Source organism: Xenopus tropicalis, chromosome 3 (assembly GCF_000004195.4).
Source record: "Xenopus tropicalis strain Nigerian chromosome 3, UCB_Xtro_10.0, whole genome shotgun sequence".
Taxonomy (NCBI): Eukaryota; Metazoa; Chordata; class Amphibia; order Anura; family Pipidae; genus Xenopus; species Xenopus tropicalis.
This window is the reverse complement of record NC_030679.2, coordinates 152864933-152886873: the sequence shown is the minus strand read 5'-3', so window position 1 is coordinate 152886873 and position 21941 is coordinate 152864933. Positions and strand designations below refer to the sequence as shown.

The 21941-nt window shown below is 52.1% G+C and overlaps 1 protein-coding gene across 1 annotated transcript; it reads right to left on the bottom strand.

Annotated features, from left to right (window-relative positions):
• Positions 1 to 877: 877 nt before the first annotated feature.
• On the bottom strand, positions 878 to 7425 carry LOC116409860 (diamine acetyltransferase 2-like). The gene is made up of 4 exons (XM_031899649.1): positions 7275 to 7425; positions 6914 to 7015; positions 2007 to 2047; positions 878 to 1733 (listed from the first exon to the last, which is right to left on the bottom strand). Exons 1-4 carry the CDS (start codon positions 7408 to 7410, stop codon positions 1554 to 1556), a joined length of 459 nt encoding a protein of 152 aa, XP_031755509.1. The 5' UTR covers positions 7411 to 7425; the 3' UTR covers positions 878 to 1553.
• Positions 7426 to 21941: the final 14516 nt, after the last annotated feature.

Below are 21941 nucleotides of genomic sequence, written 5' to 3'. Positions count from 1 at the left end.
AGGAGAATTAACCCTGGGTCAGTCCAACAGCTCCTCACTACCTGGCCCCAGGCAGGGGTAACCCTGGTCCAGTCCCACAGCTCCCCCTCACTCAAACTGCCCCAGCAGAATTAAACGCCTGTCCAGTCCCCACAGGCGTCCCCTCAAATACTGCCCTAGCAGGGGTACCCGTCAGTCCCACAGCTACCCTCACTAACAGACCCAGCCAAAGGTTAACCGCTGGTCAGTCCAATGTCCACATGTCCCGCCTCACGTACTGCCCCAGGGAAGAATGTTACCCTGTCCAGTCCATCAGCTCCCCTCACTAACTGCCCCGAGGCACGGGTAAGCCCTGTCAGTCCCACAGCTCCCCCTCACTGGACACTTGCCCCGAGGAGAATTACACTGCCGCTCAGTCCCACAGCTTCCCGCTCACTAGACGCCGCAGCAGGGTAACCCTGTCAGTCCCACAGCTCCCCTCACTAACTGCCCCAGCAGGGGTAACCCTGTCAGTCCACAGCTCCCCTCACTAACTGCCAGCAGACCCTGTCAGTCCCACAGCTCCCCCTCACTAACAGCCCCAGCAGAATTAACCCTGTCAGTCCCACAGCTCCCCTCACTAACAGCCCAGCAGAATTAACTAACAGGCAGTAACCATGTCAGTCCCACAGCTCCCTGCATAGAGTGTTTATATGTCAGTGTATTTGGGTCAGACATTCTGAGAGACCCATTGTTGGTGCTGGACAGGAACATGAGTGGGATTTGGAGGCCGCTACCCCAGATCAGTAAGTGCCCCCTATTGGCTCTATATCTGTGAGGTACACTTAGTGCACTGCTGCCTGGAGAGGCCTAAGACTGATACAAGTAGTGGATGTAAGGAAGCTGAGAGGAGACAGAGCAAACAAAACCACTGAACCTTTACTGTAAATATAGAACAACCTGCAATGTGACAGCCAGTAGCACCGCAGAACGTTACACAGGATTCAGAGCGATGGGTGCCCCCAGTAACCCTTTCCTGTCCCCTTAATAGGGAGCTGTGGGTAAACATTGGCCTGTCCTGTCTGTCCGCCCAAACCCTCAGAGAGCAGATTTCTATATATATATAATCTTATGGTGGCCATCTCCATGCCTCCTGTTTGGGCTCAGTAACTTATACATTAATGATCACTTGGGCAGTGCCTGGTATTTAGGGCCCCAAGCCACTGCATTGTGGGTAACTGTAGGGTGTTGGCTTATTTGCCCCATGGGTGGAGGGGTGGAGCCAGCAGAGCAGGTGAGATGCTTAGGGTTTGGCTCTGCCGCCATATTGGGGTTGGAAAACATTGGAAAGTGCCTAAGCCAACCAGGAGAGGAAGATGCAAACCAGGAAGTAAGTAACCTTTTTGTTACACAGTAGGGCGGAGTTTAGGGGAGGGCAGAGAGTGTTAATATATGGGATGGGAATCTCTAACCCCCCCAGCTGTTGGGGAACTAGAAAGCACCACAGGGGTTAACAGGATATTGTTATTATAGGGCCCCGCCTTCCTTAGGCTCCTCCTGTGGCCCCTTGCTAGAGCCAGTGTATGGGGTGGGGCTCACTGGTGCGCAGACTCCTCCCCCATGCGCCTAAGGGCTTCCAGCTTGAAGCTCATCACTTGGTACCCCGGCTCCTCCGTCAGACTCTCCGCCCCCAGCGAGCGGTACAGCTGAATGGCTGGGTCATTCCACTTCAGCACCGTCAGGTGGATCTGGGAGCAGCCGGACCGTAATGCTTCCTGGGAAACAAGCAGCGCGTCAGAGAGAGGCACCATGGGACGTACTAATACCCCCCCCCAGCAGCTTGCAAGGTGGTATATTCTCAGCCATTAATCATAAGGGAAGGGCTCAGTCTGCTCAGGTGATTGCTGATTGGTTGGTTTGGATTAACAGACTGGGCAAATCTGAGCCCATGTTAATTCCTTACCCCCCTTATATGTCCATTGGGCTGTGAAAGGCACCAAATGCCCCCCCCCCCCCCCCCACCAGCAAAGGTTTTAGTCCCAAATTACCTGTGCTACTTTCTTCATCAGAAGCCTCCCAAGGCCCCTCCCTGTGAAAAAAATGGAAGGCAAAGGGTTAAAAAAAGGGTTAAGAAAGAGGAAAGAGAGCAGCCCAGGAGCAGGAAGTACAGAGAATCAGAGCTCTGTACCTGGGTAAGTACTGGGGGGAGATTGGATTCACTTACCCAGGGGGAGGTTCCTGCCTGACCATGGGAAAGAGAGCAGCCCAGGAGCAGGAAGTACAGAGAATCAGAGCTCTGTACCTGGGTAAGTACTGGGGGAGATTGGATTCACTTACCCAGGGGGAGGTTCCTGTCTGACCATGGGAAAGAGAGCAGCCCAGGAGCAGGAAGTACAGAGAATCAGAGCTCTGTACCTGGGTAAGTACTGGGGGGAGATTGGATTCACTTACCCAGGGGGAGATTCCTGCTGACCATGGGAAAGAGAGCAGCCCAGGAGCAGGAAGTACAGAGAATCAGAGCTCTGTACCTGGGTAAGTACTGGGGGAGATTGGATTCACTTACCCAGGGGGAGTTCCTGTCTGACCATGGGAAAGAGAGCAGCCCAGGAGCAGGAAGTACAGAGAATCAGAGCTCTGTACCTGGGTAAGTACTGGGGGAGATTGGATTCACTTACCCAGGGGGAGGTTCCTGCCTGACCATGGGAAAGAGAGCAGCCCAGGAGCAGGAAGTACAGAGAATCAGAGCTCTGTACCTGGGTAAGTACTGGGGGGAGATTGGATTCACTTACCCAGGGGGGAGGTTCCTGCCTGACCATGGGAAAGAGAGCATCCCAGGAGCAGGAAGTACAGAGAATCAGAGCTCTGTACCTGGGTAAGTACTGGGGGGAGATTGGATTCACTTACCCAGGGGGAGGTTCCTGTCTGACCATGGAAAGAGAGCAGCCCAGGAGCAGGAAGTACAGAGAATCAGAGCTCTGTACCTGGGTAAGTACTGGGGGAGATTGGATTCACTTACCCAGGGGGAGATTCCTGCCTGACCATGGAAAGAGAGCAGCCCAGGAGCAGGAAGTACAGGGAATCAGAGCTCTGTACCTGGGTAAGTACTGGGGGGAGATTGGATTCACTTACCCAGGGGGAGATTCCTGCCTGACCATGGGAAAGGGAAAGAGAGCAGCCCAGGAGCAGGAAGTACAGAGAATCAGAGCTCTGTACCTGGGTAAGTACTGGGGGAGATTGGATTCACTTACCCAGGGGGAGATTCCTGCCTGACCATGGGAAAGAGAGCAGCCCAGGAGCAGGAAGTACAGGGAATCAGAGCTCTGTACCTGGGTAAGTACTGGGGGGAGATTGGATTCACTTACCCAGGGGGAGATTCCTGCCTGACCATGGGGAAAGAGAGCAGCCCAGGAGCAGGAAGTACAGAGAATCAGAGCTCTGTACCTGGGTAAGTACTGGGGGGAGATTGGATTCACTTACCCAGGGGGAGGTTCCTGCCTGACCATGGGAAAGAGAGCAGCCCAGGAGCAGGAAGTACAGAGAATCAGAGCTCTGTACCTGGGTAAGTACTGGGGGGAGATTGGATTCACTTACCCAGGGAGGTTCCTGTCTGACCATGGGAAAGAGAGCAGCCCAGGAGCAGGAAGTACAGAGAATCAGAGCTCTGTACCTGGGTAAGTACTGGGGGGAGATTGGATTCACTTACCCAGGGGGAGATTCCTGCCTGACCATGGGAAAGAGAGCAGCCCAGGAGCAGGAAGTACAGAGAATCAGAGCTCTGTACCTGGGTAAGTACTGGGGGGAGATTGGATTCACTTACCCAGGGGGAGGTTCCTGCCTGACCATGGGAAAGAGAGCAGCCCAGGAGCAGGAAGTACAGAGAATCAGAGCTCTGTACCTGGGTAAGTACTGGGGGGAGATTGGATTCACTTACCCAGGGGGAGGTTCCTTTCTGACCATGGGAAAGAGAGCAGCCCAGGAGCAGGAAGTACAGAGAATCAGAGCTCTGTACCTGGGTAAGTACTGGGGGAGATTGGATTCACTTACCCAGGGGGAGGTTCCTGCCTGACCATGGGAAAGAGAGCAGCCCAGGAGCAGGAAGTACAGGGAATCAGAGCTCTGTACCTGGGTAAGTACTGGGGGGAGATTGGATTCACTTACCCAGGGGGAGGTTCCTGCCTGACCATGGGAAAGAGGGCAGCCCAGGAGCAGGAAGTACAGAGAATCAGAGCTCTGTACCTGGGTAAGTACTGGGGGAGATTGGATTCACTTACCCAGGGGGAGATTCCTGCCTGACCATGGAAAGAGAGCAGCCCAGGAGCAGGAAGTACAGAGAATCAGAGCTCTGTACCTGGGTAAGTACTGGGGGGAGATTGGATTCACTTACCCAGGGGAGGTTCCTGCCTGACCATGGGAAAGAGAGCAGCCCAGGAGCAGGAAGTACAGAGAATCAGAGCTCTGTACCTGGGTAAGTACTGGGGGAGATTGGATTCACTTACCCAGGGGAGGTTCCTGCCTGACCATGGGAAAGAGAGCAGCCCAGGAGCAGGAAGTACAGAGAATCAGAGCTCTGTACCTGGGTAAGTACTGGGGGAGATTGGATTCACTTACCCAGGGGGAGATTCCTGCCTGACCATGGGAAAGAGAGCAGCCCAGGAGCAGGAAGTACAGAGAATCAGAGCTCTGTACCTGGGTAAGTACTGGGGGAGATTGGATTCACTTACCCAGGGAGGTTCCTGCCTGACCATGGGAAAGAGAGCAGCCCAGGAGCAGGAAGTACAGAGAATCAGAGCTCTGTACCTGGGTAAGTACTGGGGGGAGATTGGATTCACTTACCCAGGGGGAGGTTCCTGTCTGACCATGGAAAGAGAGCAGCCCAGGAGCAAGTACAGAGGATCAGAGCTCTGTACCTGGGTAAGTAAGACTGGGGGGAGATTGATTCACTTTACCCAGGGAGGGAGGGCGATTCCTGGCCTTAGAACCATGGAAAAGATGAGGCCAGCCCAGTGGAGGGCAGGAAAGTACAGAGAATACAGTAAGCTCGTAACTGGTATAGTACTAGGGGCGGAGTATTGGATCACTAGCTCTACAGGGGGACGTTTCCTGCCTGACCATCGGGAAAAAGAGCCTACCCGAGGATGCAGGAAGCTGAGACAGGCGATCGAGAAGCTCTGTACCTGAGGCATAAGTAAAGCTGGGGGAGATTGATCAATTACCAGGGGGAGGTTCCTGACTGACCATGGGAAAGAGGGCAGCCCAGGAGCAGGGAGGTACAGAGAATCAGAGCTCTGTACCTGGGTAAGGTACTGGGGGAGATTGGATTCACTACCAGGGGGAGCTTCCTGCCTACAATGGGAAAGAAGCAAGCCCAGGAGCAGGAAGTACAGAGAATCAGAGACTCTGTACCTGGGTAAGTAGTGGGGGGAGATTGGATTCCACTTCCCCGCCAGGGAGGTTCCTGCCTGACCATGGGAAAGAGAGCAGGCCAGGAGCAGGAAGTACAGGAAGACAAGAGCTCTTGTACGTGGGTAAGTTACATGGGGGGAGATGGATTCACTGTACCCAGGGGAGGTTCTTTCTGCCATGGGAAGAGAGCAGCCCAGGAGCAGGAAGTACAAGAGATCAGAGCTCTGTACCTGGGTAAGTACGGGGGGGAGATTGGATTTCACTTACCCAGGGGGGGTTCCTGCCTGACCGATGGAAAGAGGCGACAGCCCGGAGCAGGAAGGTACAGGAATCAGAGCTCTGTACCTGGTAAGTACTGGGGGAAGATTGGATTCACGTTACCCAGGGAGGTTTCCTACGCTGACCATGGGAAAGAGAGCAGCCAGGAGCAGGAAGTACAGAGATCAGAGCTCTGTACCTGGGGGGAGATTGGATTCACTTACCCAGGGGGAGGTTTTCCTGCCTGAGCAGGGAAAGAGAGCAGCGAGGAGCCAGAGGAAGTACAGAGAATCAGAGCTCTTGAACCTGGGTAAGTACTGGGGGGGATTGATTCGACTTACCCAGGGGGGGGGTCCTGGCTGAACATGCGGAAAGAGAGCAGCCAGGAGCAGGAAGTACCAGAGAATCAGAGCTCTGTACCTGGGTAAGTAGCTGGGGGAGAATTGGAATCCACTATACGCCAGGGGGAGGTTCCTGTCTGACCATGGGAAAGGAGAGCAGCCCAGGAGCAGGAAGTACAGAGAACAGACGCTCTGTACCTAGGGTAACGTACGGGGGAGATTGGTTCACTTACCAAGGGGGAGGTTCCTGTCTGCCATGGGAAAGAAGCTGAGCCCCAGCGAGCAGGAAGTACAGAGAATAGAAGCTCTGTACTTGGGTAAGTACTGGGGGGAGATTGATTTCACTTACGCCAGGGGGGGTTCTGTCTGACCATGGAAGAGAGCAGCCCCAGGAGCAGGAAGTACATGAGTAATCAGAGCTCTGTACCTGGGTAAGTACTGGGGGGAGTTTGGATTCAACTTACCCAGGGGGAAGGTTCCTGTCTGGACATGGGAAAGAGAGCAGCCCAGGAGCAAGGAAGTACAGAGAATCAGAGCTCTGTACCTGGGTAAGTACTGGGGGTGAGATTGGATTCAACTTACCCAGGGGGGGGGTTTTTCCTGTCTGACCATAAGGAAGAGAGCAGCCCAGGAGCAGAAAGTACAGAGAATCGAGCCTGTACCTGGGTAAGTTAACTGGGAGGGGAGATTGGAATTCACCTTACCCAGGGGGGGGGGGGTTCTGTCTGAAACCATTAGGAAAGAGAGCAGCCCAGGAGCAGGAGTACAGAAAGAATCAGAGCTTGTACCTGGGTAAAGTACTGGGGGAGATTTGGGATCACGTTGCCAGGGGGAGGTTGTCGTCTGACCAGGGAAAAAGAGAGCAGCCCAGGAGCAGGAAGTACAGAGAATCAGAGCTCTGTACCTGGGTAAGTACTGGGGGGAGATTGGACAGACAGAAGGTAAGTACCAACCTCTGAAGTGGGGCGACACATACAGATCCTCTAGATGGAGGGTGCGGCCTGTCCAGCTGCTGTAGCTGTTGGCAAACAGAGCGTATCCAGCAAAGGGGGCACCTGGTGGGAAGGGAAGGCAGGTTATAGTTATAGGGGGTCCCCTGTGCGGATCAAGACCACATTCACTAGAACCCCCCAAGCTGTCTCCCCAGTGGTCCCACAGAACCCTGCTGTGCATGTATTGGACCCATATTACAGCAGTAGCACAACTGGATCTGTCAGTAGAACCCTGTGGGCGCTCCGTTATGTTACCCCATTCCTCATAGGCTATGGCTGTGGGAGGAGCCACCCCTACGGATCACATATCCCGGTCTCTCACCTGTTTCAGCTCTTTCCTTCTCCGGAACCTCAGCCACGATACACCGGAACCAGGGGGTGGCCCCAAACCCATCCCTGTGCAAGTCTATGGAGAAACAAAGAGTTAATAACGGTGTCCCCCCAAGCCTGTCCCCCATAATCCCACCCTATGTTACTGCCCCCTGCACACATGAATGGGCCACGCTGGCTGTAGTGCCCCTTGCCAGTCATATGGAGGGCACCAGTGCAGCCTCGGGCATTTCCCATCAAACACAGTGGGAGGGGGATGGGGGCACTTTGGGCAGTTTGCAGTTAGTTTGGGGGTTTACGCAGTGGGCTCTCTGACATTATATATATATATATATTGGGGGTGGGGGGCTGTAACTAGTTTTATCATTGCATTTTGCGTGCTCGGTGCTTTTATACTGATTATACTGATTATAATCCCCGGACTCTGTGCTTTCCCGTCAGTTGGATTAAAGGGCAAGTCATGGTACCCGCTGTATGGGGGGGCAGGTATTACACACAGGGAGGCACCGGGGGGTTAATAAGGGCACAGGGGAGAAATCATTTCCTGTAAAACAGTTTTTAATTTTGTCCAATCAGCTTTGGGGGGTGGGGGGGGGGCATGTGTTGCACCTGTTTTGGCCCCCAGAGGGAAAAATGGTTTTACACAAGTGTTTTCACAAGTTTTCCACTTGATATTAAAATGTAATTCAGGAGAAGATTGGCGCATGCAAGGGCAGAGTGTGATATGCTGCCAGCTGAGAACGGGCCTGGAAAGTAGCAGAGGGGCAGGGAGCTGAGATTGGGGGGCACCGGGGCAGGGTGCTGGGAGTAGGAGAGGGGCAGGGAGCTGAGATTGGGGGGCACCGGGGCAGGGTGCTGGGAGTAGCAGAGGGGCAGGGTGCTGAGCATTGGGGCGCACCGAGGCAGGGGTGCTCGGATGGAGAGGGGCAGGGAGTGAGATTGGGGGACGGGGAGGCGTGCTGGGAGTTAGGAGAGGGCAGGAGCCTGAGATGTGAGGGGGGAGGCACCGGGGCCAGGAGTTGCTGGGAAAAGTAGCAGAGGGCAGGAGCTGAGATTGGGGTCGGCCACCGGGGCAGGGTGCTGGGTCAGTTAGGAGAGCGGGCAGGGAGCTAGATTGGGGTGGGCACCGCGGCAGGGTGCGTGGCGATAGCAGAGGGCAGGGCTGAGATTGGGGGCACCGGGCAGCCGGTGCGGGAGTAGGAGAGGGCAGGGAGCTTGAGATTGAGCGCGGGCACGGGACAGGGTGCTGGGAGTAGGAGAGGGGCAGCGGAGCTGAGATTGGGGGGCCACCGGTGGCAGGTGCTGGGGAGTTTAGCAGAGGGGCAGGGTGCGAGATTGGGGGGGCACCGGGGACAGGGTGCTGGGAGTAGGAGAGGGGCAGGGAGCTGAGATTGGGGGCACCGGGCAGGGTTGGTGGGATAAGCAGGAGGAGAGATGTCCACCATGCCAGGCAAGGTGTGAGATTTAAGGGGCGAGCCACGTGCGAGGGGTCTACAGAGGCCATCGAGCTTGGAAGGAACGATAGTAAGGAGTAGGGGCAGGATGCTTGAGACTCTAGCGGGGGCACCGGAGTCGGTCATGCACGATGACGGTAGCCTGTGCGCTAATCTCGCAGGGCTAGAGAGAGCTGAATGGGGGGCACGGTACAGCAGGTCAAGTGATGCTCTTGTGACAAGTAGCAGAACGGTGGCAGTGCGAAGCGTGAGAAAGTTCACGGAAAACGGCAGCCTCAGGCGGAGGTAGGGGTGTCAGTTGCTGAGAATAGTTAGGAGTCCCAGAGGGCAGGAGCTGAGAATGTTGTTGGAAGCACCGGGGCAGGGTGCTGGGGGAGTAGGAGAGGGCAGCGGAGCTTGAGATAGGGGGCACCGGGGCAGGGTGCTGGGCCAGTAGCAGAGGGCAGGGCTTGCTGAGATTGGGGGGCTGGGCACCGGGGCAGGGTGCGGGAGTAGGAGAGGGGCAGGACTGAGATTGGGGGCACCGGAAGCAGGTGCGAAGTAGGAAGAGGGGCAGGAGCTGCAGATTGGGGGGCTACCGGGGCAGGGTGTGGAGTAGCAGAGCGGCAGCGGTGCTGAGATTTGGGGGGCACCGGGCATGGTGGCTGGGATAGGAGAGGGGCAGGGAGGAGATTGGGGGGCCGGGAGTGGGCTGGGGAGTTAGGTAGCAGAGGGGCAGGGTGCTGAGATTGGGGGGCAACCGGGACAGAGTGCTGGGAGTAGGAGAGGGGCAGGAGCTGAGATTGGGGGGCACCGGGGCAGGGTGCTGGGAGTTAGGAGAGGGGCGGGAGCTGAGATTGGGGGCACCGGGGGCAGGGTTGCTGGGATAGCAAGAGGGGCAGGGAGCGAGATTTTGGGGGCACCGGGGCAGGGGTGCTGGAGTAGCAGAGGGCAGGGAGCTGCAGATTGGGGGGCACCGGTGGCAGGGTGCTGGAGTAGTGAGAGGGAGGGAGCTGAGATTGGGGGCAACCGAGGCAGGGTGTGGAGTAGGGAGAGGGGCAGGGAGCTGAGATTGGGGGCACCGGGGCAGGGTTGCTGGGAGTAAACAGAGGGAGGAGCTGAGATTGGGGGGACACCTGGGCAGGGTGCTGGGATAGGAGAGGGGGCAGGGAACTGAGATTGGGGGGCAACCGGGGCAGGGTGCTGGATAGTGCGCACAAGGGCAGGCTGAGATTGAGGGGACACCGGGGCAGGGTATAGAGTAGCACAGGGGCAGGGAGCTGAGGATGGGGACCACCGGGGACAGGCTGGGAGTGCAGAGGGGCAGGGAGCTGAGATTGGGGGCCCGGCGCAGCAGGTGCTGGACAGAGTACCAGAGGGAGGGAGCTGAGATGGGCCCGCGCAGGTTGCCTGCGGTAGTAGCAGATAGGGGCCAGGGAGCGAGATTGCGGGGGCACCGGAGGCAGGTGCTGGGAGTAGCAGCAGGGGCAGGGAGCTGAGACTTTGGGTGGGGCACCGGGGCAGGGTTGCTGGGAGTAGGAGAGGGGCAGGACTGAGATTGGGGGGCTCGGGGCAGGGATGCTGGGCAGTACCAGAGGGGCAGGGAGCTGAGATTGGGGGGCACCGGGGCAGGGTGCTGGGAGTAGCAGAGGGGCAGGGAGCTGAGATTGGGGGGCACCGGGGCAGGGTGCTGGGAGTAGCAGAGGGGCAGGGAGCTGAGATTGGGGACACGGGGCAGGGACCTGGGGAGTTAGCACAGGCGGCAGGGAGCTGAGATTGGGGACACCGGGCAGGGTGCTGGAGTAGCAGAGGGCAGGGAGCTGAGATTGTGGGGACACCGGGGCAGGGGAGCTGGGGTAGCAGAGGGGCAGGGAGTGAGATTGGGGGGCACGGGGCAGGGGTGCTGGGAGTACCAGAAGGGCAGGGAGCTGAGATTGGGGGGCACCGGGGGCAGGTGCTTGGGAGTAGCAGAGGCAGGAGCCTGAGATTGGGGGGCACCGGGGCAGGGTGCTGGGAGTAGCAGAGGGGCAGGGAGCTGAGATCCGCAGTTGTGATATGTGGGTCAGGGAAATCACCCCTCACTGCCTCCCATAGGGAACAGCTGACAGTCATTGGCTCCCAGCACCCCAACACTTATGTGTCTCATGTGTTAACGAATGAGGGGCCCGGCTGGCACAGTAACGTTACTGAATGAGGGGCCCGGCTGGCACAGTAACGTTACTGAATGAGGGGCCCGGCTGGCACAGTAACGTTACTGAATGAGGGGCCCGGCTGGCACAGTAACGTTACTGAATGAGGGGCCCGGCTGGCACAGTAACGTTACTGAATGAGGGGCCCGGCTGGCACAGTAACGTTACTGAATGAGGGGCCCGGCTGGCACAGTAACGTTACTGATATGGGGGCCCGGTTGCACAGTAAGTACTGAATGAGGGGCCCGGTGCCCACAGTTAAACGTTACTGATGAGGGGCCGGTGGCACAGTAACGTTACGATGAGGGGCGCGGCTGGCACAGTAACGCTTACTGGTATGAGGGGCGCCGGCTGGACGTATAACCCGATTCTTAGTGTATCGCATAGAGGTACGAAATAATCAGTAATATATTACCTTGCCATGTTGACGGCGTTACTGTGGATTACGGTCATCGTACACGATCGCTGTCAGGTTATATACTTCAACCTTCCCGATATGAGGCCTGTAGCAGCCTGGCAACAGAAGTCGAATATACTGGAACAGCGGCACCTCACCGTGCGCTTGCACCTGTACCGAGTAACGTTACTCTGAATTGCACTTCTCCGGGCTCTTCGTCCTACCCGCGTATTCAATGGTTAAACTTGAGACTACTTACAGCCGGTATCTCCTAGTGCATAGCTAATCCAGCTTAGGCTTCACGGATAGCATCTCCTCGCTCCTTACTCTCTATGAAGTTGAGGACACTGGCGACGCGTGCTTACACCTTTAATAGAGGAGCGGGGTGCGGAATACCACGGCTGGCCACCTAGTAACGTTTTACTGAATGAGTCGGGCCCGGCTGGCACAGTTAACGTTACTGAACGAGGGCCCGGCGGCACAGTAACGTTAACTGAAATGAGGGCCGCGCTGGCACCAGTAACGTACTGAAGAGGGGCCCGGCTGGCACAGTAATGTTATGAATGAGGGCCCGCGCTGGCACCAGTAACGTTACTGAATGAGGGGGCCGGCTTGGCGCCGCTCAGTAACCGTTACTGAATGAGCGGCCCGGCTGGCCCATCAAACGTTACTGAATGAGGGGCCGCCGGCTGGCACCAGTAACTGATTAAACTGAGATGAGGGGCCCGGCTGGCACAGTAACGTTTACTGAATGAGGGGGGCCCGGCCTGGCACCGAGTAACGTTACCTGAATGAGGGGGGGGGGGGGCCCCCGGCACACGTGGCAAAACTGTACCCATTCCTGTGAGAGTGGTCTCAGACCAGATCCCGCTACCAGGTGTGAGCTCATACCGTATCAGACAGATCTATACGGCGCGCCTACACTTCGATCCGGTACGGATTACCTGTTCGCGCGCCTCCATAGCACTCCAGATGAGCCAAGTCGCACGGCCGATTCGAGTTGTCTCTCAAGCTCTCGTGAACGAAGCACTCCACACTCGTCTCATACGTTATAATTCTAACGCTTAGCTCATGCGCGCACCCATAGACATAGAGTTAACGAGTAATGTAATTGCGTTCATCGCTGTGGAACGGGCACCAGTAACGTAACTGAATCCCTACTCGAGCTCTGAAAGCGAAGCACTTCCGTGCCGATCTGGCTGGCCACGATACGCGAGAGTAAAACTATGCTTACTAGTTGATCCATAGGCAGGCTGCCCAAATCTGCATATGATTGAGAGGATGTCGGGCTGGCACTCTTGATATACACGGTATATACTAAGCCGGATACTCTCTAGGCGAGTTCAATACATATATACGTGCCAACCTATGCATTAGCCGTATAGGTGACGCCGCGGCGCATAGTCACATTGGAATACGCTTGACATGAGAGGCAGCCAGAGATTACCACCCACCCACCCATCCTAGAATTAATCGTAACAGCGGTGTCGTAGTCTCGGCGAACGGTTGTCCGCTACGTACTTCAATACAGTTCCTGATACAGTAACGTTACTCGTCATCATATGAGGCGGTCACATACACGAACCTCGCGCACGAGCTCATTCGCGTTTCTGACTCTCCTCAGTATCGTACCCTTGCTGGCGCGGCGCGCGCGGCTCCAACAGCGCTAATGCGTGATGCTGTGCTCATGCAGCGTACACACAGGGGCAAGCCGGCTGTCATTCTCCCTATCAGATATAGTCTATATATTGGATAATACAGCCTTGGCCCTACTACATATGTCGAGTAGCAATGCTCTGTTGACACCTGCGTGAAGACATAGAGCCAACACTCGGGGCATTCCCAGCACCTGCCATCGCATCTGCAAATCAAGCTAGCAGCCTCCTTTCCTGCCGCCACACATATACACACGATAGACCTCACGCCTGCGCCCCCGTTCCATATGAATTAGATGTTTGGTCCTCATATTCTCGGCAGTGTACACATACTCATACATATACTAGCAACATGATCCCATCTCTGAGAATTATGCATATTCACGCCTCTCATTCATAATGCTATGATACGTGCGCCGAATCTCGAGTCTGCGTACCCCCAATCCGGTGGGGCTCAGGCGACCAAGAGCGGCCTCCTCTCAGGGTTCCACTTGATTCTCGTCTCGGCCGTTTCTTCGAGGCGACGTCGATTCCATATCTGGGAGGCGTCGTTGTATGTGGGGGCACTTTACCCGTATCATGGCCATTATGGGGACACAGTCACAGGGCTCTGCCGCTCGTATCAGCCAATCCATTCCGGCTCCGGGAGAGAGAGACTGAGGGTGAGGGTGAGTGAGGGTGAGTGAGAGAGTGAGTGTAGGTGAGTGAGTGAGAGAGTGAGTAGAGAGTGAGTGAGAGACTGAGTGAGAGACTGAGGGTGAGTGAGTGAGGGTGAGTGAGAGACTAGTGAGACTGAGGTGATGGAGACTGTAGGGTGACGCTGAGGAGAGTGAGTGAGGAGACGAGGGCGTGAAGTGAGTGAGAGGGTGAGAGAGAGAAGTTGAGTGGAGAGACTGAGGGTGAGTGAGGGTGAGTGAGGGTGAGTGAGTTGAGGTGAGAGAGATGAGTGAGTGGGGTGAGGAGAGGTGATGTGAGTGAGGTGAGAGGAGACTGAGGGTGAGTGGAGTGGAGGTGAGAGTGACTATGTGTGCGCTCTACTAGAAGACGGAAATAAAGAAGAAGAAGGTGCCGGTCGCCCACAGAATCTTCCACCTAGGCTAGACATCAGAACTGGCTCTGACACTGATCCCGTGTAGCTTAATATAGGTTCTTACAATATCTACCCTCTCTGCTCCTGCCTCCCTCTGGCATTCTCTCTCTCTCATCCCTCCTCTCTCCGCCCCTCCCCATTCCCACAATGCATTGCTCCTTATAGTGCTGGAACCTGCCCTTTCAGCCTATTGCCCGGGGCGGGGCGGAATGTGCTGCGGCAGATTGTGTTCCCTGTGTTGTGTGTGTGTATATACTGTGTGTGTGTATATACTGTGTGTGTATTATTTACTTGTGTGTGTAATAACTGTGTTGTGTGTGTGGGTATATTATATAGTGTGTGTAATATTGTGTGTTGTGTGTATATTATGGTGTGTTGTGTGATGTATATTTATATATGTTGTGTATATATATGTGTGTTGTGTATTGTGATGTGTGTATATTATACTGTGGTGCTCTGTGGTGTGTATATACTGTGTGTGTGATATACTGTGTGTGTGTATATACTGTGTGTGTGTATATACGCTGTGTGTGTATAAATGTGTGTGTGATATTACTGGTAAATGTGTGATATATACTGTGTGTGTGTGTGTTGTGTACTATACTATAGATGTTATATACTTGTGTGTGTGTAATTTACTGTGTGTGTGTATATTACTGTGTGTGTGTATTTACTGTGTGTGTGTGTGTATATACTGTGTGTTGTATATATTACTGTGATGTGTGCTTGTATATTACTGTGTGGTGTGTATATATACTGTTGGTGTGTGTGTATATACTGTGTGTGTGTATATAACTGTGTGTGTGTGTATATATGTGTGTGGGTTGTGTATATTACCCATGTGTGTGTGGTATATACTGTTGTGTGGTGTGTGTGTATACTGTGTGTGTTGTGTGTAATATCTGTGTGTGTGTGTGTGTGTTATATTACCTGTGTGTGTTGTGATATTATACTGCGCTACTCGCGCAGCGGATGAGTGGGGCTGGATTATGTTATACCATATAGCAACTCTCATATCTCGTATTGGGTGCAGCATGCTGCTGAATCGTGCATACTGTGTGTTATGTGTTGACTGCTACTACTCTATATATTGGTGTGTGTTAACGGGACCTTTCGCGTGCTGTTAGATTGCCGGATGTGTGTATATATAATGTCTGTGGTGTGGTAGTGTTATTACTGTAGATGTGGTGGTATTATACTGTGTGTATGGTTACGTACTCCTGTAGTGTGATACGACGCGGGTGTGTGTTGTCCTACCCGTACCAGGTCAGTGTGTGTTACTATACTTGTGTGTGTGGTATATACTGTGTGTGTGTGTATTACTGTGTGTGGTTGTATATATACTGTGTGTGTGTTGTGTAATATACTGTGTGTGATGTGTGTCATATACTGTGCTGTGTGTATACTATGACTGTGTGGTGTGTGTGTATATACTGTGTGTGTGTGTATATACTGGTGTGTGTGTGTATATACTGTGTGTGTGTGTTGTATATACTGTGTGTGTGTGTGTGTATATAGGTGTGTGGGGTGTGTGTATATACTGTGTGTGTGTGTATATTTACTGGTGTTGTGTGTATCTCGTGTGGTGGGTGCTTGTTGTTATGATAAATCATGTGGTGATAGTCAATATCAATAAATGAAGCCTGGATAGTGCTGTGCACTCACTCTATTTGCATCAGTGTGGCTCGCCTTCTGTGTGTCTACTGGTGCTGTGACTGTAGTCGTCGCGTGTCGTGTGTGTGCTGAATAATCTGCCGCTTACACGATAGTGGTGTGCATAAATATAGTATACTTGTGTGTTTGTGTTATATACTGTGTGTGGTATATATACTGGTCTGTGTATATACTGGTGTGTGTGTGTATATACTGTGTGTGTATATCTGTTGTGTGTGTGTATATATACTGTGTGGTGATTATACTGTTGTGTGGGTATTATACTGTGTGTGTGTGTGTGTGGTGTGTATATACTGTGTTGTGTGTATATATACTGTGTGTGTGTGGTATTTATACCTGTGGTGTGTGTGTAATATACTGTGTGTGTGTATATACTGCTGTGTGTGTGTGTGTGTGTATATATACTGTGTGTGGTGTTATACTGTGTGTGTGTGTGTGTATATTTACTGTGTGTGTGTATATACGTGTGTGGTGTGTGTGTGTGTATTATTACTGTGTGTGTGTGTATATACTGTGTGTGTGTGTATATTACTGTGTGTGTGTATATACTGTGTGTGTGTATTATAACTGTGTGTGTGGTTGTATATACTGTAGTGTGTATATACTGTGTGTGTATATATTTACTTGTGTGTTGCTTGGTGATGATTGCTTGTATATATGTGCCTGACTTGCCCATCTCGTCGTCCGCTCTCAGGTGTGTGTATACTTGTGTGATCTGTGTGTGTGTGTATTAGTACTTGTGTGTGTTGTATTATACTGTGTGTGTGTATATTTTATACTGTTGTGTGTGTTGTATATGATCTGTGTGTGTATATACTGTGTGTGTATTCAGCTACCTGGGCGAGCGTGCGAGATATAGCATGTTATCCTGAATCTGTGGTGGCTCTACCAGCATTACAACCTGAACTACTACAGATATATATGAACATATATAATTTATGACTGTGTTGTGATGTTATATACTGTGTGTGTATATACTGTGTGTGTATATATACTGTTGTGTGGAAGCAGAACGGAGGCGAGTCATCATAGGCACAGCACGCTGGTCGTCGATATTACTGTGGCACACACACGTGTGGTAGTGTGATCTGCGTGGCGCACCCAGCCTCCTTTATAGATACTGAAACTCCTCTCCTCTCATATATGGATATATGTGGCATATTGGTCGTGTGTGAACGAGATAATGTACCTATCGTTGATTTACGTGTGTGTTACTAATTTCTCGTATTACGATTGCTTTCCTCTATACAGTGTTCTGTTCCTCGGAGTTCGAGCTCTAGCCACTTATATAGTGACGCACGTACTATGTGTTGTGTGTGCATGTATATCTATTATAGTGGTGAGGTGTGTCGCGTGTGCGTCATATCAATCTATACTTGTGGTTCCCGAACTCTTCAGCTCTCTGCGTATAGCAATACTCTCTCTCTCGCATTACTCTCTCAGTCACGTGTCTGGCGTTACTGACAGCTCCGATTCTATTACGTCTCCCTACGTCCACACACATACCCGACTGCTTGGCAGCTATGCTTGGGTAATGTCGTTTAATTCTCTCGTCGTGGCTGTGTGTGTATATACTCGTGTGGTGTGTATAGTATACTTGCTGAGTGCATCCTGATACCATATGTATACATCAGTCCTCCAGTCTGTGCTCAGTAGTCACCTGCGCTGTGTGATCTCGTGCACTCCGCTGCTCGTCAGCTCGAATCATGCTACATTAGAACGCGAAGACCCAAACGTAAGAGCCATAAATCAAGTGTGCCTCTCTCTCTCTCGATATAGATATAGATGTGTAGGGCCATGTGCGATAAATATATCTAATGTGTCGTGGTCTATCATCTGCTACTTTCATATTCAGGATGTCTTTCGTAGACCTATAAATCTCAATGCCATGCTATAGAAATCTGACTACGTTACCGTCTTCGGGCCAGACAGTTACTCCTCAATGTGCTGTTGTGGGACTGCTCTCCTACCTGCTTAGGCTGTTTGATGTTGGGGTCGTTGTCTCGCCATAATCGAACGGTCGACGACAGTCTCGCGCAGGTCTCGTAGGCTCTCCGCGTTTGTCTCTCAGTGGGGGAACTCTCACTCTTCCACCTCGTGGAGATAAGATCATAGCCTCATATTAGCTGTGATATATATAGATATAGAAGATCGTTATACTGTGTGTGGTGATCTCTAGTACGTAACGTAAGTGTTGTGCGGTAGTGATAGAGTCCTAGATATTCTTTGTTATCCTCTCATCTGACTGGATTATCTGTCAACATCATTCGTTCGATGGATTGACGCTTTCGTTAACTGAATCAGCACCCTGCATTTTCTCCCTCTGGTGCGAAGGTGCCCTCCGGTTGTGGGGGCCCGCTTCACTGTGTAGCTGGCGATTCTGTATCACTTCGTGTGTGTGGCTCTCTATTGTGACTGTGTATTGTGTCACCGTCATGTGTCTTCCTCTTACCATACGTCGTGTCGTGTATAGGTCGCAGTGTCGAGCGGGTGCATGTCGACCGTTTGTGTGTGTGTGTGTATACTATTACTGTGTGTGTGTGTATAATATTACTGCTAGTAAGATGTGTGTATATATGTGTGTGTTACTCTCTAGTGGTGTGCTGTGTTGTGATATATAATTACTGTGTGTGTGTGTGTGTGTTGTGTACTATACTTGTGTGGGTGTGATGTAGTATATACTGTGTGTGTATATACTACTGTTGTGTGGTGATAGATGTGTGTGTTGTTATTATTCTGCATGTGGGTGTGCTCTATGATCCTGTAGCTCGATCATATATCTGCACTACAGCCACTCTAAATCAAGACGATCTCTCTCTGTATTCGCGCCTCTACGGTATCAGCAACAGTGTGTGTTCGCTCATTCAGCCCTCAACTAAGCTCCCTGTAGCTGGTGGTCTAGATGTGTGCTGCTCTGATATATAACTGGTGTGTGCTAGTGTGTGAGCCGTGGGCATGTTGCTCTCGCTCTCTTTTACGCTATAGAGTATATCTGCCTCTAGTGTGGTGTATATATGTGTGTGTGTGTATATATACTGTGTGTGTGTAGTATACTGTGTGTGTGTGTGTGTGTGGTGTGTGTGTGTATATATACTGATGTGTTGTGTGTGTGTGTATATACTGTTTGTGTGTGTATATTATTACTGTGTGTGTGTGTGTATTAGATCTGACTGTGGTGTGGGTAAATGCTCATAATACTGATGTGTGTCGTCGCTCGATATACTCTGTAACTAGATCTGTGTGCGCCCAGTATCTCGACAGGTACCAGATAGATACGCTGTTGTGGGATTTCTCTCTCTGTGTATGTGTGGTATATACTGTGTGTGTGTGTGTTATACGACTGTGTGTGTGTGTGTGGTGTGTATATATACTGTGCTGTGTGTGTGTGTGTGTGTGTATTACTGTTTGTGTGTTATATTATACTGTGTGTGTGTGTTGTATATACTGTGTGTGTGTGTGTATATATACTGTGTGTTGGTGTGATAATACTGTGTGTAGTGTGTGTATGTATATACTGTGTGTGTGTGTGTTATATATACTGTGTGTGTGTGTGTGTGGTGTGTTGTGTTATACTGTGTGTGTGTGTATATATACTGTGGTGTGTGTGTATATATACCTGTGTGTGGTTGTTTGTATAACTGTGTGTGTGAGTGTGTTACTGTGTGTGTGGTGTGTATATACTGTGTGTGTGTGTATATATACTGTGTGGTGTGTGTAATCATACGTGTGTGTGTGTATATATACTGTTGTGTGTGTGTGTATATATACGGTGTGTGTGTGTGTGTATATACTGTGTGGTGTGTGGTATATATACTAATAGAATCAGCTCTCCTCACTTCTTCACTCATTCGCCTCGCGTAGTGTGTGTGTGTGTATTATACTGGTTGTGTGTGTGTTGTGTGTGTGTTGTCATATACTGTGTGTGTGTGTGTGTGATTATACTGTGTGTGTGTGTTGTATATATACTGTGTGTGTGTGTGTGACCTCATATACTGTGTGTGTGTGTGTGTATATACCTGTGTGTGTGTGTGTGTATATATGTGAGTGTGTGATATATGTGTTGTGTATTACGTATCTAGTTACTGTGTGTGTGTGTGTGATCGTAGTTGTCAATGCTCTCCATTACTGTGTGCTCTCATGATAGATACTGTGTGTGAGGTGTATATACTGTTGTTGTGTGTGCTTTATACGTTATACTGTGTTGTGTGTGTACTTATTATACTGTGTGGTGATGTGTTGTAGCTATATATATTATATAGTGCTCTGTGACTATGATTCTCTCTCAGCGCTGTGGTGTGTTATGTATTTGTTGTGTGTGATGTTATATACTGTCTGTGTGATATATATCTGTGTAGCTCGTGCTGTTGATATTATTACTGTGGGTGGTGATAAGTGTTTGGGTCCTCTACTCGGCTTGCGAATCTCACGCATAGGGCTCACGCCGCGTTACATTCCTTCTGCGACTCGATGTGTGTGTTGTGCTTAGTGTTGTGTCTACTCTTATTAGGTGTATATAACTGTGTGTGTGTGTATATACTGTGGTGGGTATATACTGTGTGTGGAATGTGTGTGTAAATACTGTTGTCGTGTGTTGTGTAATATACTGCCTGTGACTGGTTGTACCTATACGTGTGTGTGCACTATATTCTCGTGTGACGGCCAGAATCCGACTCCTGTGTGGTTGTGCTCATAGTCTCGGTGTGGGCTGATGATATAGCTATTCTCTATAACCTGCTCCTTTTGGCACCTTGCTCACTATTCTGTGTTATGTTCGTTGTGAGCTATGGTTATGTGTGGCTGTCAGTGCTTGTGTGCTACGTGACACTCATACTCGCCTCGTCCTGTACTATGACGCGTCGGCTCTGTGTGTGTGTGTATATTACTGTGTGTGTGTAGTATACTGTGCTGTGTGTGTAGTATATACTGTGGTGTGTGTGTGTAATATACCTTGGTGTGTGTTGTGTTAATACTGTGTTGTGTGTGTGATGTGTGTATTACTGTGTGGGTGTGTGTGTATATATGTGTGTGTGTGTGGTGTGTATATACTGTGATCCACTGTGTGTATATCTGTTGTGTGTGTGGGTGTATATTACTGTGGTGTGTGTATTATTACTGTGGTGTGTGTTGTGTAATACTGGTGTGTGTGTGTGTGTATATACTGTGGTGTGTGTGTTATATTACTGTGTGTGTGTGTGTGTGTGTATATACTGTGATATATAGTGGAGACTGACGTATCATTCCTCTGCTCCACATGCGTGTGTGCTCTGAAGGAGAATGTGGGCGGTGGCTAGCTTGGGGTGGGGGTGGGGCCATTGGGCGTAATGTTATCGGCGCAGTCGTATATCTGCCCACACTTGTCTCAGTGTTACCCTCCAGGAGAGGCAGCACAGTAACAAGCGCTATAAATATACAGACAGTAGGGAGGCTGCTGCCCTGCAGAGCTTACAATCTAACAGGCGGGTAACACACACACTAACTGCAGGGCAAAAGTCCCTATAGCTTTGGCTTTATGTTCTAGATCTGGGCAGGTAGGGTTCTAGAGCCCCGAAAGCCAGGGTCTGGGGTTCAGCAGTCACAGCAAGGGTTAAAGTGGTTTTGAGATGCTTCATATATTGTTGGGGCCCCTGTACCCTCTCTCCCCGGGGCCCCTGTACCCTCTCTCCCCGGAGCCCCTGTACCCTCTCTCCCCGGAGCCCCTGTACCCTCTCTCCCCGGGGCCCCTGTACCCTCTCTCCCCGGGGCCCCTGTACCCTCTCTCCCCGGGGCCCCTGTACCCTCTCTCCCCGGGGCCCCTGTACCCTCTCTCCCCGGGGCCCCTGTACCCTCTCTCCCCGGGGCCCCTGTACCCTCTCTCCCCGGGGCCCCTGTACCCTCTCTCCCCGGGGCCCCTGTACCCTCTCTCCCCGGGGCCCTGTACCCTCTCTCCCCGGGGCCCCTGTACCCTCTCTCCCGGAGCCTTACCTCTCTCCCCGGGGCCCCTGTACCCTCTCTCCCCGGAGCCCCTGTACCCTCTCTCCCCGGGTGCCCCTGTACCCTCTCTCCCCTTCTCTCCCCGGGCCCCTGTACCCTCTCTCCCGGGGCCCCTGTACCCTCTCTCCCCGGGGCCCTGTACCCTCTCTCCCCGGGGGCCCTGTACCCTCTCTCCCCGGGGCCCCTGTACCCCTCTCTCCCCGGGGCCCCTGTACCCTCTCTCCCCGGGCCCCTGTACCCTCTCTCCCCGG

Bases quoted from the DNA above. Each gene is read 5' to 3' on its own strand.
- LOC116409860 (XM_031899649.1), bottom strand. From the start codon at position 7,410: ATGGGGGACAGGCTTGGGGGGACACCGTTATTAACTCTTTGTTTCTCC. The intron at 2,048-6,913 runs GTTGGTACTTAC...TTTTTTTCACAG, and splicing joins TGTGTCGCCCCACTTCAGAG to GGAGGGGCCTTGGGAGGCTT. The intron at 1,734-2,006 runs GTAATTTGGGAC...CTTGTTTCCCAG, and splicing joins TGATGAAGAAAGTAGCACAG to GAAGCATTACGGTCCGGCTG.